The 18,759-nt window shown below is 40.0% G+C and overlaps 2 protein-coding genes across 3 annotated transcripts in view; both read right to left on the bottom strand.

Moving 5' to 3' along the window:
* The window catches only part of slc5a6a (solute carrier family 5 member 6a), a 59,175-nt gene extending 51,923 nt beyond the window's left edge, over positions 1 to 7,252 (bottom strand). Inside the window, exon 1 of the mRNA XM_088402796.1 lies at positions 6,690 to 7,252. The gene's annotated coding sequence lies outside the window, so the exon portion shown is untranslated. The remainder of the gene's footprint in view (positions 1 to 6,689) is intronic.
* A 172-nt stretch (positions 7,253 to 7,424) lies between these two features.
* On the bottom strand, positions 7,425 to 12,178 carry rpl7l1 (ribosomal protein L7-like 1). 2 transcript variants are annotated; one of them, XM_088402798.1, is made up of 6 exons: positions 12,035 to 12,178; positions 11,501 to 11,609; positions 8,553 to 8,716; positions 8,304 to 8,441; positions 8,121 to 8,230; positions 7,425 to 7,996 (listed from the first exon to the last, which is right to left on the bottom strand). In XM_088402798.1, the coding sequence occupies exons 1-6, from the start codon at positions 12,046 to 12,048 to the stop codon at positions 7,788 to 7,790; spliced, it is 744 nt and encodes a 247-aa protein (XP_088258924.1). In that variant the 5' UTR covers positions 12,049 to 12,178; the 3' UTR covers positions 7,425 to 7,787. The 2 variants fall into 2 exon arrangements, with proteins under 2 accessions (XP_088258924.1, XP_088258923.1); XM_088402797.1 differs by having other exon boundaries at positions 12,026 to 12,091.
* Between the last annotated feature and the right edge of the window lie 6,581 nt (positions 12,179 to 18,759).

The following is an 18,759-nucleotide window of genomic DNA, read 5'->3' on the forward strand; positions in this document are numbered from 1 at the left end:
AGAGCAAACTGAGGACAAAACAATCGCAACTGGGGACTAAAATTTAACTACTTAAGGCAACATTGGGAAAACTAGCCAATGTGACATTACAATAGAAACAAGATCACAACCACACAGGTAAGGTTGAAGGCTAAGAAAATGTAAAGTAGTAACAAAACACCTACACAGGAGAGTACTTGAAATGCAACAAAGTAGAAATTAATACATGCAGATAGTACAGCACTTACTTGAAGAGCAAAGTAGTAAATAAGAAAATGACAAAAGGTATCTCCGCAGGAAAGACTCAGGTCATTCGACAACAAGAAGTAACAAACAGCAAGTTCAGAGAATAATCAGACATCGCCCTTCTTTTCCAACTGCACTTAAATAGTGAGTTGATTGCTGATAAAACGCAGGTGTGCAGCCGATGTCCAACAATGTATCTGTTCCGAGTTACGAACATAATAAGTCTCAGCAGAAAATGTAGCAAATACCACATTTTGAAAACTGAAGCATCAAATGGAATCCTAGTCTTCTTGCCAAAGTTGATGAGGGTCAGCTAATCATTAAAAAAAATTTAAGAACCAAGTGGAATCCCAGTCTTCTTGCCAAATTTGGTCAGCCAATCATTAAAAATTATTTGTTGCTGGTATTATCCTGCATGCAAGAGAGGTAAATTGCAACAGTAGTCAGCTTGGTCACAACCTGCAGACCGCCAATTTTTCTGTAAAATATGTCAAATTTTATTGCATTTTGGGGATTTTCAACATATTAAATGAAATACACATATTACAGCTCTACATATTAAATACACGTTCCTCCACTGGTGTAAAAATTGTAGATGAGCATAATCGTGAAAAAAAAAAAAAGTATCCATTGCCACATATCATTCCATGGGAGTAACGAAGCAGCACAGGGTTGCTTAGCAAGACAGAGACAATGACTATACAATATCATCTAAAGGTGAACAAGTACTGATGAGTGTGAATAGGTGTTGGTCTATATGTAGGCTGGCAAGTTAGTCTGACTTCTCAACTGACTTTGGGTTGCACCAGTCCAGGGGTGGCCAAGTTCGGTCCTCAAGAGCCACAATCCAGCCTGTTTTCATTGTGTCTCTTCAACTAACACACCTGATTCAAATGATTAGCTCATCAGCATGCTTTGCACAATCCTGATAACGACGCTGATTTGACTCAGGTGTGTTGGTTGAAGAGATACATTGAAAACAGTCTGGATTGTGGCTCTTGAGGACCGAACTTGGCCACCCCTGCACCAGTCCATCAGTTGATCAAGGTCAGCTGAGAAAGACTCCAGCTCACCTGCAATCTTTAAAGAACGCAAGTAATAGATGGATGAAGAAACTGGATTAAACAGAGATACTTGATTGTAGGGCTGCACGATTATGGCGAAAACAATAATCACGATTATTTAGGTCATTATTGAAATCACGATTATTAATCACGATTATTCATCATGTTATCCATCAGAATGTCTATTCATTTCCCTTTTTTTAAAAAAATAAGCAGTATATAAAAAAGACTTCAAGGCGTGATACTTACAAATATTAATAAAACTAAAATAAATAAATAAAGTAAATAATAATTAAAATAAATTCAATCAAAGACATGGCAAAAACTTGGCATACAGGTCAATGCAGTTAAGTACAAAACAATGAAAAAAAAAAGCCTACACCAAATCAAGCACACATTTACTTTAAAGCCATTTTTAATCGAGTAGCAGTCAAAATGTCCTTTTTGGTTATTTCACACTGAATTTATTTCAATTTTTTGCCATTCGGATTTTTCAAAATGGGTCTCAATTGACAGTTGTGAAATAATGTTCCCTGGTGGTAGGATGGAAAAGTGCTTGATTTGAATTGTAAAAAAATAAAATAAAAATGTGCTTGACTTTTTAAAGTGTTAATCTCGCAGAGGATCAGCTTAATTAATCGTGGCAGCCAATATCGTGACCGCGATTAAAATTTGATTAATTGTGCAGCCCCACGTGACAGATACTGCCAGGTAGACATACTTATGTATTGACATGCTTGTTTTATACAAATCACCTAAAAAAATGCATCCAAATTTGAACTGGAGGCCAAACGAAGAAAAAAGAAAGCATACACTAACAGATTACACTAAAAGGCATCTCAGTGAACTCAGTTTCTAACCGTTGTGCCCTAGAGTCAGATGCAAACGAAGCCACAAAACTTCCTATTTTTTTCTATTAGTCATATAATACTTAACAAAGGTGTTAAAAAATGTTGGGTACCCCTGAGCTAAGTAATTAACGGCACAGTGAATTTGGCTTTCCCCATTCCTATATTTGTCCCTGCTGCTCAGTAAAGTGTGAAACAATAGCTCAGCATTAATATGAAATACAAGTTACAATGCAGCCATCTCCCTGCGCTCAAAATTCTTATATCATCAAAAGTATTTGAGAGTTCAAAATTGATCATTATATTTTTAATTGCGGTTACTTAACATACTTGTATTTATTATCTATAGGCCTACGTTCTTCTATTACATGTAGTGTTTTATTATGATGACAGTTCAACTTAATTCCAATGTAGTTTCCTACAGCAAAACTTGTATATCGACGACTGACAACACACATTGCCGCACTGCATATACACGGTTACACGAGTGACTGTCTTGTAGAGAAATGGGAGCCACTTCTGTTTGTCTCTGTGACAAAACTGCTAATAATTTAAACAAACATAAAACCTTGAGTTGGACCCTGGAGAACGTAAATACATCACACAGCCCACGTTTCATCTGGCTGTCATAAAAAGTGGGCAATATACAATCATCAATGAGAAGTGGTAAAAAACATGACGCACATGAGCATTTATGACTCCTGATGAGACTATACTTCAAACGCGGCCTTGGTTAAGCATTGTGACTTATCATTATTGTTAAAAGGGGTGACAATTCCTTCTTTTAAGGCCGACAGAACATTGTGTGCTATGTCTATATATGTCTATGTCTAAACATGGGTGTAATCATATGAAAGATCGCTACTTTCCATTCCTTACTTAGAATTCCAAGTATGTAATACTGTATATTTATTGCATGTATGAAAACACTACCATCTAATGATCACAGTTATCACTCCAGTGCTCAATTGGCCTAATATTAGATAAACTAGTCAAGGGTGTCAGCTACTGTTCGCATGAGACCAGAATTTAATTATTTATTATTTTCATTACTCTTTTAAAAGGCAAGATTTCTCATCCATGGCACTGAAAGTGTTTTGGCAAAGTCAATTTACCATTTCAACAAACACGAGTCACTTTTGTTTTTGGCCCATTTTTCAGCTGCAGCTGAGATAGTTTCAACTTAATTTTCTGACTGATATATATATATGGACTGATATGCATATATATATATATATATATATATATATATATATATATATACATACATATACATACACACAGTGCGCCCCCGGTTTACGAACTCCCTGTTTTACGAATTTTTCATCTTACGAACGTGGACCGCGCGTTTTTAGTCCCCCTCCTACGCACAAACCTTTCGTCTTACGATCAATCCAACATGCCGGTCAGTGTGTCCGCACTATTTTCTTTGCTTTGCTGCGTCAACAAAATTACATTTTATATATATACAGTGGTACCTCGGTCCTCGAACGCCTCTATACTCGGCCAAATCGGTGCTCGACCAAAAAAATCAAGTAGGTAATGCATCGGACCTCGATCAGATTTTCGGTGCTCGACTAGCCGAGCCTAGCCGTGCTCGACTAGCCGAGCCTAGCCGAGCCGACCCGAACGCGCTCCTCGGCTCTTTTCGGCCAGTTCAAGCGCCAGTTCAACTCAGACCGCCAACGGAGTAAGACTTACGCAGTTTGTTTGAGTACGTATTTCTTCCCAATTTTCAACTTTTTTGTGTTGCGCTAGCCCTTAATGATGGGTCCTAAGAGAGATAGTGATAAGGGGAAGGCAAAGAGAAAAACAGTGAGGACCACTATCGAACGGAAGAGACAAACAAAAAAGGCAGAAGCAACTTACAATGGACAGGTTCCTTCTTAAAGAAAAGAGGAAGGCTACTGCCCAGCCAGATTTACCTCCACAGAAGAGAGAGAGAAGGGAGAAAACCCCTGAAGGCGCGTTACCTAGCGTCATCATGAAAGGGGATTCCCCTTCCAAGGATTAACCCTCCCTCCCGTCCTCGCCGCATCCATTCCCGTATGCCACTCTCCAAAACGTAAGTAAATTATACAAAATGCTTAATAATGCTTTATATATCTTTATCATGTACCGCTTGTGCACATTTACGTCCTCATTGTTGTTTAGATACATGTTCTTATAATATTTTAGGTATTTTTCTTAATGGTAAAAACGGATTAAAATAGTTTCCATTATTTCTTATGGGAAAATTGGTTTCGGTGTTCGACCAAATCGGTGCTCGACCACCACCTCGGAACGGATTATGGTCGAGTACCGAGGTACCACTGTATGTAACAATCAGCGTTTTCATGTCAACAATGACATGGAAACGCCGATATGCTATTGGTCTTATAAAGTCACAGTCACGGTCTCAGTCACGGAGATGCAGATATGCTAATGGCCGGCGTCACGTCAATCACAGAAATGCCGATATGCTATTGGCCGAACGCGTTCATCTAGCTTGATGACACAGCTGGTCGGTGTGTTGTGAAGACTTTGCAAACTTTATCTGTTAGACATGGCTTCTAAAATTGCTAGTGGCGGTAAAGGAAGAAGTAAGAGGATGATGACAATAGAAACGAAGCAGGAGATAATAAAAAAATACGAAGGAGGCGCACGCATAGTTAACCTAGCTCGTGAGTATGGCCGTAACCGCTCGGCAATCTTCTAAGGGCAAGAATTTCCTTGCCAGGGGACGGACCTCGGTCAACAACAAAATGGAGAGCTTCTTCTATTATGGATTAAAGAGAAGGAAATTGCCGGTGATATGTTCTAGTTTGAGAAAATTTCTTGTTTAAGAAAATAAATCAATCTCTGCTCCCCTCCGCCTCCACCCAGCTCAAGTCACGTCGCCCCAAAGGTAAATGTGATTTTTCCTTTGTACATTTCTGTTATTTAATTTAACTGTACAGTAGATTATGTTACTAATTTTAATATGTGTATAAAGTCGTGATGTTTTTACCTAAGGTTTTTGCACGCGTTGCACACATTCACTAATTAACATAGATTTGGATTGCCCGTCATACGAGCAATTCGAGTTACGAGTATAGCCGCTGAACGGATTAAGTTCGTAACATGGGGGCCAACTGTATATATATATATATATATATATATATATATATATATATACACACACGCACGCATGCATGCACACACGCACACACGCAGTGGACCCCCGTGTTACAGTGTCCCCGGCTTACGTTTTTTTTCATGTTGAGATGTGGAAAACTGACTTTTTTCGTCCCCTCCTTTCCCGGCTTTGCAGAAAAAACAACTGTCATGACCATAGGGGATTGGCTGTATTTGTGTTGTTTTGCATCCATCTGCTGGCGTTTTTAGATAATTGCACTTATTTACTATTGCCGTGAAACTGCTTCCATGCAACGCGTCATTACAATGCTGGTCTGCTATTGGTCGGCCTCACTCGTTTCAGAATGCGGAACGGGAAAGCTTTTTCTATTGCGAGTGGTTACGAAACCATATTTATAGCGCATTTTACTATTTAATTCCAACTTGAATGGGTTAGCCATGGGTCTCAAGATTGCCAGTGATGTTGAGAGAAGTAAGAAGATGATTTATATGGAAACGAAGCTGGAGATTATCAAGAAATACAAAGCTAGCCAAGCCTAGGCTAGGCTACCCTTACCAGTGAATATGGGCCTAACAAGCATCACTCAAAGGTAAATAAATCCTGTACAATTCCATGTACAATTTGATGTTTTTACCTGGGTTTCTAAACGCATTAGCTATTTAACATAGGTTTGGATTGGGGAATTCGCCTTATGAGCCCAACCGCGGGACAAAGGGGGAGGGGGGAGAGAGAGAGAGAGAGAGAGAGAGAGAGAGAGAGAGAGAGAGAGAGAGAGAGAGAAAGAGAGAGAGACCTCGTAACAATGTAAAGAGACGCTATAAAGCGCATCCACTAATCTGCAGTTGCTCACGTCAAGGTAGCTGGCGGCAAACTGCCCAATGACGTTATTTCTAAGCGACAATAACCTAGAAAACTACATTGCCCAATGGACTGTAAAAAACTCTTCACTCACTTGACCGACCATCCATCTCAGTCTTCAGTGATGTAGTTTGGCTTTCCAAGCCTGATTTGCTTTGTATTCTATAGGCTTCCGCTTATCCGTATACAAAGCTGTTCCCGTTGGTATTAATGCCAGTTACGCATCTTTATTTGCAAACAGTGACCAAAAACGGGATGCTACCACCGGCTAATTAATCCGCACGCGCTCGCCATGACGTCTATTAGGCACCAGAGTGGCTAACTAAACTATACCACATGGTAGCTTTTTTTTAACTGACTGCGTGACATTAATGTGTCAAGTAGTGGAACAGTCAAACTGAACCTACAGCATTAAAACCAATTTGACAGCGCGACAACGTGGTGCTGTCGCTCTCGCTAAACTTTGCAAAGCCGCAGCGCGTGGTACTACACGAGCTAAACCCCCGGTCTTTAAGGTTCCCCAAATTTCCATTTAAACACTTTAACAACTCAATTGAGCAAATGTGTGTGACTTACCTTCAAGAGCTTGTAAAATACAGCAGTAAGCAAAGGTCTCGTCGGGTAGGTTAGTGCGGTCGTATGGTAGTTGGACCGCCCATTCTCCTTGACTGGCTACACGTTGCGTTCACTTACATTTAGTAAACTAGCAAGTCCCACCATTTAGTAAACTGGCAAGTATCATCATAACGACACCAAATATGTTTCGTTCATTTGTATTACTCAGCTGACCATGTCTTATCGATATTTCGTCGTGTTTTTCGATCAACCTTCACAGCAGTTTCATAAAACAGCATGTCCACGGAACCAAAGGCACCATTATTATTCATGATAGGTTGGCGAAAGACTAGGATGTGAGATTACTTACTAAATACATTTGGTCACCTTCCGATAGTATTTCCAGGACATAAACTTCACTAGCACGTCTGACGTCGTTGCGAACGATGTATCCAAAGGCAATATGACTATGGCAGAGTCACGGTACGTTTAATATAAACTCTTACAACAGTAGTAGTGACTTAATCGCCATTCCATTTCACCAGGACAGCTATTTGGATTCACTTTAACTGGAGCATCTTTATACAAATCCACCCACCGCCAATGTGCATTTTCCTGCAACTCCGCTAGTCGCCACACTGCAGCCCTCTGATGCTGATGACGCATGGTTGTCCAATAATTTTTTGTGACACCAGTTAAGGTACATAAACATTACAACGAATTCCCTTTCGTTGATGAGAACTCATAAGCAGATCATACCATTTGTAGGGTACAATTTTATTACAAACGCCATTATGTTTCCAAATTACACTATGTAGTATGAAACCAGTCTTGCCGAATGGTCGACAATTTGACAGCGGCCTTGCCTGGATCTCCAACAACCCATACAACAGACCAAAACGATGCAAATTCAATACAATACAATATTTTACAAGTCAACAGATGAGTCCCATCTCCAAGGACAACAGCTCCCACTAGTGGCTCATAATTTCAAATACAACATTGGGGCAATTACATTTAAGAATGCAGTGAACATTATGATGAGTACTATTTTCCCCACAATAAGCCATCCTTATTGAGGTTGCTGTTGAATGTACATATTGTGATTTTTTTCCCCCCTCAGTTCAGTTGCCTGATGATGGTGTTGATGTCTGTGCCACGAAATCCGGGTTTTCCAAGGTCCTTGAGGAGCCCCGCCTTGTCCCTGGTAGCATGGCGGGCCACTGACAGTTTGAACGGCATGAGGAAGTTGTTGGCTTTTTGGAAAGCCTTGCCAACTGAGAAAACCTCGTGAATCAAGTCCTCCAAACAGATGATGCCATGTTTACCTAAAAATCAATCATCAGTCGGTTTGTATTTGCACGCTGGGGACAGTTATCATTAATTTCACTGGTGGTTTATGTTCTAAATTTTCAGATTTGACACAACAACTAAGGTGTGGCAAAAACGTACCTATGCGTTCTTCAATTAAGCTGTTATCTGTTAAAGGAAGCACTCTTTTGCTCACTTTCGCCTGTCCCCTCTTCAAAATGAGCTCACGCACTGACTTTAAGTTTGGATATCTGGTGAATTGGTAAAAGTTGATGACACAAAAATAACCCAAATATTTTTGAATAGCAGCGATTTGACACTTACCCCCAAGCTACGTAGGGCTCAACAATCTTCAACATGGTGAGAGAGGTCTTGCTAATTTTGACAAAAGCTCCAGTGAAGATTTTTCTCAACCTCAACCTCTGGACAACCTTTATCACTTCAGGACTGACACCTTTAATACTGAAGATGAATACAAATGAAAACTTAGGTGTGTGTAAAAACAGGAATTAATCTAGCATTACATTACTAATACGACTTCTAAAACGGTCAGGATGTGAATTATGCACTCACTGTCTAATGCGGACAGCAAAGACCAATTTATTTTTGGCAAGGGGCAGCGGGGTGAGCGGCCTCTGTGCAAAGCGACGTATGCGAGTATCATCACGATGTTTCCTATGGCTGTCCTTCAAAAAGTCTTCCAGACGCTTGAACTTTATTTGTGCACCTTTACTGACCTGAAAACATAAAAACACAAACAAGTTTATACCTGTATAAATAATCGCCACACATGTGATTTGAAAGTAATCAGAGCATCCTGTATTTTTCCTGTAGAACTGTAGCTATTGAGAATTTTAGTATTTAGATAACAATAAAGGAAAAAGGATTGGTGAAAACAAATACAGCAAGTATTCCCAACAAAGGACGTCTGTCAAACAGAAATTCACAAACCTGGAATAAAAACGTATGCAATACATTTTCTACATTATATTACATTTATGAGCTATTCCATGCAACGAAACCTCCGGTATCCGGAACCTATTCGGACGACCACTTTAGGGCAAACACAGGAAATTCACGCTCCATATAACGGAAAGGTATTCGTTCCTCCTTTTTTAAATCTTATATCATCGGCTCCAAAAGGGTGACATGTTAAGTGACTCTTTATCATTATGAGTTTGGCTGTAATTCAGAACGATTTTAACGTTATTCATTTACGTCCTGTAGATCATAGCGTTCATAAGAAAAAGAACGGAAATGACTGTGGAAGAGTTACCGTGAAATGCATACGACCGAGTGTAGTGGGAGACACTCATCAGTGGGAAAGTCTCAACTCTACGAGACTTTGAAAAACAAGGAATTCATTCTTGTTTAGTATTCTGGAAATGTACTTTCTCAGCGGAAATTTGCTTGTGGCTAAACGCACAAGAATCACCAGACATCAGCGATGATCAACGAGACAATTACTTACAATCAGCAACACAAATGTACGATAAGCAGGCAAACATTTTCATAAACCAAGAAATGAAGCCAACACAACAATTCAAAATAGACCCCCCCCCCCCAGGTCAAAACTCAACATTAAAGATAAAGTACAGGATACAACACAAGTTAAATACAGTATTATACTGTATTTACATTATTTTATAAACACTACATCTTTTGGACCATGTTTTTGCATTTTCCAGTTTATATTCAGTACATGTTCTAAATACTGTAATTTTTGTTTAATAAACAGGTTTTGGACGATATATTTTTGCATTATATTGCCCGTGTTGTTGCACATGTACTGTATTTTGTTAACATACTTGATCGTTCATGCAGGAAATGTACCTGTTTCCCACATAAGGAAATTCCGTTATAAGGAAAGATTGGACAACGTCAATAGGATTCCTTACTAGAGAATACTTACTGTTTACAAAAGGCCAAATAACACATTTACACTTGATTATGAATAACTATTACAATTTTTCATTTCTCTTTTTACATAAATATAAAAAAAAGATTTTAGACTACTCTTTCACGATACCTAATGGTTGAAGTTATGGAAGAATTTGGCTGTATGTCTTGTTTGTATGTGTGTCTTGGCAGTTTTAAAAGAATATAATAGCAGTTGTCACTTGTCCACCAGGGCCTCTAATTATGCCAGCATCTATTCGACTCAAGAATGTACAGCTACCACTGACAGGTTGATAGCTAGCGTGCATGCTTTGCAAAACACTTTTATCCGAGCAACTATCATCCAAGAAGCAAACACGAAGACAAGTTAATTACTGACATACCAACTAGCAAAAGTCAGCAAGCATTTCCCCAAAGAGGAGTTTCTTAAACAGTGCAAGGTAGAGAGCGCAAGTATTTTATGTCCTGAGGGAAAAAAAAAAAACTATCATGCAGGTCAGTGACTTGCTGTATTGAAGTGATTGACGAACACTTAACCAGCAAACTAAACAATAAAGTGGCATCATTTTCAACATATTCTTTGGCACTGGACAAAAGCAATGACTGATATAAAGGACACTGCTCATTTCAAGATAATGGAAGTTTTTAGACGCACTGTGTAAAACCGTGTTGTAGGTTGATCACGTTGCAAAACCTGTTAACTTTAATCAAGCAAGGGGACTTCAGCATCACCAGTTTTCTTTTTTTTTTTTCAAAGAAATTTTTCAAAGAAACTAACGCTGATCACACAAAGTTACTGTACCATTCTAATGTCTGCTGGTTAAGTTTAGGGAAAGTATGTCAACATGTCTGGGAGCTCAAACAGGAGATTATTTCATTTTTTGAACTACTTGAAAATACTGACAATTTTCCAGAGCTGAATGACATAGGTTGGCTTTTAGTGTTATGAGTGAACAGCTCAGATCTGTTCTGAGAATTGCCACAGATGGATTAACTCTAGACTTTGATGCACCAGCTAAAATGAGTGATCAACAATACTGTTCTGTTCTCAAACAAAAGTCAATGTTCTTTAATACTTTAGCTGTGCTCATTTTTGATATGAACTGTTAACAAATGCATTTGTTTTTTATCTTGTTGTTGTCAAATTTGAAAAGTCAATGTGGCCTCCGAGCCAAATATGTTCAATGTCGTCCTTATATCTGAATTTGGTCTTTATTAGATCAATTTTATCTGTTGAGTTTATTTACGGTGTCCAGGTCCCCATGCTGAAAAGTTGTGTGTCTATTTTCCATACTGGTTTTAAAGTGTGATGTGTCTTTTAATTGGGATACTTCTTGAATGTCCTCGAAGGAATGTTAGCTGATATGAAGATTTTAAGTAATATGTGATTATATGGTCATTTTGAAAAGGTGGATTCAGTCCCAAAGGAATGCCCGTAGTAAAAGCAGCATACCTGTCAGTGTTTAGAGTCTAAAGTCTTAGTATTCTGGAAATTTACTTTCTCAGCAGAAATTTGCTTGTCTAAACTTTAGACTGCAGGTTAGTAAGCACCGTGTTATTTACCAATTTGAACTGAAGGCCCATCAAATAAAACAAAAAAACAAAACATCATCACTACTCACCTTTCTCTTTTCAAGAAGTGCAAGCTTGGCTTGTGTCGCTTTAATGGCCTGGTATGCTTTCCGCTTTTTCAAAAGATACTCTGGGACCAACTCAATTTTTTTCTTTGATCTGAGAGAATATATATATATATATATATTTATATATATTAAAAAAAAAGACATTAGAAATACATATGATCATTTACATTCTCGAAATAATATTCACTATCTCTCATCTGCTCCACGCCCCAAACTAACAAATTGAAAATTAGAGAAGAATTAAGCTTTGTAACTTGGTAATTTGGTATTTAACACCCTAACAGTTGCTGTACATTGATTGTACACGCTTACATTTCGCCCGAAACTGAGGAAATACGAGGCTTAACATGTGAAACGTAAATTAGTTAAAATCTGTTCGTCCAAACAAGCAGTTCAAGAAATACAACCCGAAACCAAGCAGATAAGATGTGTTTTTCAAAGTAAGTCAAATCAACACTATGATATGAACAAAGAAAGAAAGATGGGCAATGATTTAAAAAAACTCACAATACATACTTGGTATCTTCCATGGTGGAAACGTTTAACGTCGTGTGCAGCTCTTCTTCGACGGTTTTTATTCTTCTTCGTCGCGTTTGTCCATGCCGAAAGTCATGAGAGGCATTGTCGTCGTCTAGAGTATTGGAGTATGAGTGGCAAAGCCGAAGGACGCTCAGTGAGCTCCTGAAAAAAAAAAAAAAAAAAAAAACAGTGAATGGAGATGAAGATGGAAATGATCACTTGGTGGTGGTTTTTTTTGGAAGGAATAATCATCATCATCACTGTTTTGCTGAAAGGATCGGTGCCGGTCGGCGCTCAGGAGACAAAGACAACACTCAACAAAAGGCCAACGTTCCCAAATGCTATTTAGCCCAAACAACTGGCATATTTATTTTGACCAAATGCAAGTTCTCAAATAGTTGACATTGCGTGAAATCATCATATGAGCCTCTTACCTATGCCGAGAAGGTGGAGAGCCAACACCCAAGTAGAGCTCCGCTTGTCAACCGGCTGGGCGTCCGTACGCAACCCGCAGCAGACTCTACTTGTTTGTACTCTGCATCTCTCTTTTGTATTTTTTAGTTGCGTGCACGAGGAAGGGCGGGTGGCCTACCCGTCCGCCCTGGCGCCGCAACACCTGTTTCCCGATTTGATATTGACACTTAAGTGTGTCCTTCAGGCTCTGAAAAACATCATACTCGAAAACATCTTGTACAATAATACCTGTCAACTTCCCACGACAATGTTCTTCTTTGTTATGGGAACAAGACAGTAAAGCGGTCAAATGTCCTGACCAAGAACAAGTTAGTGAAAAACAGCATATATAACCATGGTTGCACAATATATTTGGGTTTTCAACGGCTATGGGAAGCATCACTAATTACAATTCCTCTCAATCACCATCATCCATCTAGCCAGCGTGCCTTGGGTAATAATATATAAATATTATTAGTAATAGTCTCACCTGAGCTACTTGCAAAGAAAGCTATAATGAGCTTCCTTCCATAAATGATCATAAAAAAGTCAACGAGTTGTTCGGCAATGTTATCTTTGAGGTCGATGATGGTGATCTAACTTACAATGTTAAACTTTTAACCCCTACTGGGTCTACTGTAAGGTTTACTACTTGGCTTGGGAATGCGGTACCCAAAAGAGCCACTAACGCCCCATGCAGAGAATATGTCAGTTGGCATGTTAAATAGCAAAACACTTAAATGAGCAGTGTTGTCTTTATTAAGTGGAGATGGTAAACGTAGAGTTTCTGGTCCAACTAATGGATTTAGAATGAGTTGATCCCGAGCATCTTGAGAAGATAATTACCCCTTGCAAGGTTAAATCATACATTTCCGTCATGCTTGTCGAAAATTCAGTGTGAGCTACAAACATGTTCCTTCGTATAATATGCATCGACTCCGTCTGCAGTTTCCACAGTCACCTGTAGATGACAACAGTGTTTTACTTAGTTATGTTAGCCAATTGACAAAAGAGGCTGAGGTTGGTGATTTTCTATGACTGCTCAGAGTTCCCTAAATACTGCATTGAATATGTTTTCAATGTAAATTTTGTTAAAAGAGAACAGTCAAGTATATGTTGGTCATTCCAGACTTGGAGGACATTTGAGTCACAAAATTCTTGAAAAATGAACCTTCACTTCACTTCTGATTTTGTGCCACATATTCATCAATAATAGGCAATCAGCTATGGTAGGCTTGATGATTTCACCTTATAGATCAATGGTACAATTTGTCCTCCATGATTTAATGATAAAAAAATAATAATAACTTGACTATTAACAGTAACAGTGTAACAAATCTGCTCTAATGTTGACTTTCTCTCAGGAGTAGAAACTTTGTTGGTAGTAACAGCAGACCAAGAGGACAAACTTACTGACAGAAAATAAGAAAGGAAATAAAGATCATGTCTTATTCTGATTATATGTATAACAGGGTTGCAGGAGGTAGCGTGAGATATTTAAGTAAGACTAACACGAGCACAAATGTGCATGAAAATCAAAATGTACTTAAAATGACAGTTTTTAATACATTTTGATTGCTGCCGAAGACTGCTGATGATGGGCGGCGAGTTGAGATAACAGAAGAGATGCGTATGAAAGCAGGCAAAAGGCTTTGCTTTTGCCGTGTGAGGTGTATTTGAACATCCATGGCACAGAGTGGTGCAGTGGCACTCATTGTCAAAGTCCGTGGGGGCGTTATAAACTTCTTAAATTGCTTTCCACTTTTTTTTCTATTTAGAAAAAAGTCAGCACAATGTTTTATACCTTTTTAGCCAGGTTGAAATATTTAAGATATAGGTACTCCTGTGTTAGTTTTCCAGATCAATTATTATTTCCTTCATTGATGCCTTCTAAGCATTCTCATTCTCAGCTTTGGCCCCAGTTAAACATGATTTGCGAGAGGCCTGATGAGCCCTGATATAAACACACTGAACTAATCCATGTCTTTTATTTTCTTTTGTGTTCCAGAGTTGAGAAGAGATTTTTCACTGAGTCGGCCAAGTAAACAGTGACGTTTCATTTATTAGTTAAAACGTTTTACTATAGAAAGTACCAAAATGGTGAAAATGTGTCAGCCTGACAATTAACATCACTGGTAAATAATTAACCTGTAGGCGCAACTGTTTTTATGAATACTGGTTTCCCACGGAAGTAATTTCATGGGAGGAGTGTGGTGAGTGTGTCCTCTTGACACTGTTTTGCATTTTAATGTCAGTCTGTTTTGGCTCTTTCATTCACTCACTGGGGTAGTCTGTGACCCTCATGAGGATATGCGGTCAAGTTGATGAATGGTGTCATGATCTGTCTGTTTTTTGTTGTGGGTTTTGGGTTGTGTAGTTTCAGTAATAGGTAGGTTCTCTGTGTTTCCCCCGCGTGTCATCACTGTAATCGCGTGTCATCACTGTAATTAACCTCACCTGTCGCCCGTGTGTTTCCTCCAGTCAGTTTCCCCGCCCCTTGTTGTTCTCAGGTGTCTTGAGTCTTAATTAGTTCTGTTATTTCAGCCCCAGTGTTTTGCCTCGTCCCTTGTCAGGTCATTGTACGTCATTCCCCCGCTGTCTTGTCTCACGCTCCTTTGTACCTGTCCTTCCCATGCTGCCTCCCGTTCCTCTGTTGCCCCAGTGAGTTGAGTTTAGTGTTTTTGTTGTACTTTGTATTTTTGGTTCTTCACAACCCTTCTTCTGTTGGCTATTAAACCCTCCTCATTTGAGCCTCATCCCAGTCTGCCCTGCATCTTTTCGGTTCCACCTTTCCCAAGTCCCACACCGCCTCAAACCGCCATGCCTCACCGTGACAAATGGTGTAGAGAGTTACAGTTAGAACGATATGCAAGTTGTTATAAGAGTGTTAGTACCGCGAGGCTTGGGGCGGGAAGACGCATGAGATATCCGGGGCTCTACTGATGATGTATATCAATGGTGAGCTCCTGATGATACATGCAAATAAACATCATTCCAAGTGAGCTTGAGAATCCTTGCTTCAGTCACGGATAAACATGGTGTCAGAAGTGGGGATCTTTGTGTGATGAAAGTTTTGAACGACCTGCCGTCGGAGCCGAACGTGATGGGACGCAAGGTTAACGCAAGTAGCAAACATGGCGGACGGTTTTCGGCAGCCAGACCCTCTTGTCTTTGATGGCAATGTGGCAGAGAACTGGCGAAGGTTCGAACGTGAATATGAGGTAATCATTGCTGCCGCCCACAGTGAAAAACCTGATAGAACTAAAGCCTACATATTCCTCAATCTGACGGGACCCGAGGCTATACAGCTATACGTTCCTGAGCGCTTATGCACCTGCTGTTACAACTGACGACGGTGACGTCATCACACCAGCAGAATCGAGAGAAGATCCCGAATACCTAAGGAGGAAGTTTAAAGAAATATGCAACCCAGAAACCAACGTAATAATGGAGAGACATAACTTCAATGCCAGACATCAAAAAGAAGGTGAGACAATTGAAGCTTATGTGAGTTCACTAAGAAACCAGGCAAAAACATGCAACTTCGGAGCTTTGCAAGACAAACTTATCAGAGACAGGCTTGTATGTGGAATCAATAACGACAGTGTCAGACGCTCCCTGCTAAAAGAGACGGACCTCACTCTGGCCAAAGCTGTCCGTATAAGCCAAATATGTGAGCTCACCGAACAGCACAGCAAAGTACTATCCGGGCCAAAAACTGTAACAACTGCAACCGTGTGCATGGTACAGACAAAACACAACAACAGATTTAAAGGAAAACCAAGATATTCTGCCAAATCGCAGAATCCATCCGTGATCTCAAATTGCAACAATTGTGGTGGAACGCAACCAGCTAAACGAGAAGAGTGTCCAGCTTTTGGACAAGAATTCCACAATTGAAGGAAACAAAACCATTTCAAGAGTCATTGCAGATCTACTAAATCCAACAGACCAAGAAGACCAGTGAACCAAGTGTCAACTGAATTGGACTCTGACAATGAGGACAGTTTTGCACTTGAAGACATACCACTACAAGATGAAAGTAGAATAAACTCTGTGCAAACAGAAAATGACATTAGTAAAAAAGAAGGCCATTGCACCATGGCTATGAATAAAAAAATACCTCAAATTAAAAGTTGACACGGTAGCTAAGTGCAATGTCATGTCCTTCAGCACATACAAGGTCATGAAGCGAAAAGAAGAACTGCACAATAAAAAAAAGGCTAGTCAAATTAATTACCATTGGAGGGGCTGTAATCAAGCCAGTTGGCACGGTGACTTTCCAATGTAGCCTGAGTAAGGAATCATATGATTTGCAATTTCAAGTAGTGAATGGAAATGTGCAGTCCATTCTTAGTCTACAGGATAGTTTAAGGATGAAGCTAGTGTCCTTCAGCAAACATGTCTACCACATAGACACCAGCCAAGAACAAACACCACCACATAGAGTGTTAGCAGAATATGCAGATTTGTTTAGAGATGAACTGGGCAAGCTACCTGTGAGATACACCATGAAAGTCAACTCCGACATCACAGCAGTAATCAATCCCCCACGACGCATTCCTGTGGCTATGAAGCACAAAGTACAAAGAGCGCTCCAGAGAATGCAATCTTTGGGCGTGATTGAACCGGTAGACGAGCTTACCGAAATGGTCTCCAACATGGTTGCTACACACAAAAAAGAGACCGATGAAGTTTGCATATGCATAGATCCCAAAGACTTGAACAAGGCATTAATGCACCCTCACCATCCAATGCGCACAGTAGAGGAAGTAGCAGCTCAAATGGCAGGCGCAGCTGTCTTCTCCGTCCTGGATGCCAAGAGCTCCTTTTGGCAGGTCAAACTAGATGATGCCTCGTCTCGCCTAACTACATTCACATCCCCTTTGGTAGGTTCAGGTTCAAGAGAATGCCTTTTGGGATCAACACTGCCTCTGAAGTCTTCCAAAGTGCAATAGAGCAATCGTTTTCTGGTTATCCATGTGTCATAATTGTGGATGACATCATTATTGGTGGAAAAGGTGTCAAGGAACATGATGAAAACTTAAGAAAAGTGTTGGAGCGAGCCAGAAAGGTCAAGCTTAGGCTCAACCCGAAAAAAATGCAAATTCCGGCTAAATGAGGTGAGCTATGTAGGACATGTGTTCACGGACAAAGGACTCAAAGCTGATCAAAAGAAAATCACAGCAATCAGCAAAATGCCACCTCAGAAATCAGCTTTACAACGCTTCCTTGGAATGGTCAATTATTTGGCCAAATTCATCCCAAACTTGAGCAAGATATCAACACCACTCCGTCAATTACTGCATGAGGATGCAATTTGGTGCTGGAGCCAGCATCAACAGGAGGCATTTGACAAACTCAAAACATGCGTGACCAGTCCACCAGTGCTGCAATATTACGACGTGACAAAACCAGTGACTCTCACCTGCGATGCATCGCAATACGGTTTAGGAGCTGCTTGTCTTCAAGAAGGCCATCCTGTTGTCTATGCATCGCGAACACTAACCCAAACAGAGTTGAAGTATGCCCAAGTCGAAAAGGAGCTACTGGCTGTGGTTTTTGCTTGCTACAAATTTTATGACTATGTGTACGGAAAGCCAGTGGTGATCAAAACAGACCACTTGCCTCTAGTCCACACTGACGCGTTTTACTCCATTCCGGCTCGTCTGCAACGCATGATGTTGAGGTTACTAAAATTCAATCTAACCATCACATACAAAAAAGGCAAACATCTTTACCTGTCCGACACAGACCCACATGTACCAAAGCCTGACGTGAGTCCACAGAAAGAAGAACAAAATGAGTGTAAAATCATGGCAGTTCAGTTGATTTCTCAAAGGCACCTTGAGGAACTTTGGGAACATACAATTTGCCGATACCACTCTCCAGACACTCATTAGTCTCATTCAAGATGGTTGGCCAATACGCATCTGCAGTGTTCCTGAGAAAATACGACCATACTTTGGTTACCGTGACAAACTCATTCTCGTCGACGATATAGTAATGGGAGGAAATAGAGCAGTAATTCCCACATCTTTGCACTCAGACTACTTGAAAGCATTACACAAAGGACACCCTGGCATGGAAGGGACGAAAAGTCGAGCAAGAGAATGTGTATTCTGGCCTTTAATGAACAAGGACATTGAGGATACCGTTCAAGCAAGCAGCATTTGCAACAGCCTGAAACTACACCAGAAAAGAGAACCCTTAAAAATGCGCAAGGTGCCAGACCTCCCTTGGTCTGTTATCGCTACAGACATTTTTGA

This window comes from Hippichthys cyanospilos, chromosome 20 (genome assembly GCF_059441005.1).
Source record: "Hippichthys cyanospilos isolate Australia breed blue-spotted pipefish chromosome 20, RoL_Hcya_1.0, whole genome shotgun sequence".
Lineage (NCBI taxonomy): Eukaryota > Metazoa > Chordata > Actinopteri > Syngnathiformes > Syngnathidae > Hippichthys > Hippichthys cyanospilos.

Bases quoted from the DNA above. Each gene is read 5' to 3' on its own strand.
- rpl7l1 (XM_088402797.1), bottom strand. From the start codon at position 12,048: ATGGAAGATACCAAGTATGTATT. The intron at 8,231-8,303 runs GTAAGTGTCAAA...CCAATTCACCAG, and splicing joins GAGCCCTACGTAGCTTGGGG to ATATCCAAACTTAAAGTCAG. The intron at 7,997-8,120 runs GTACGTTTTTGC...ATTGATTTTTAG, and splicing joins CTTAATTGAAGAACGCATAG to GTAAACATGGCATCATCTGT.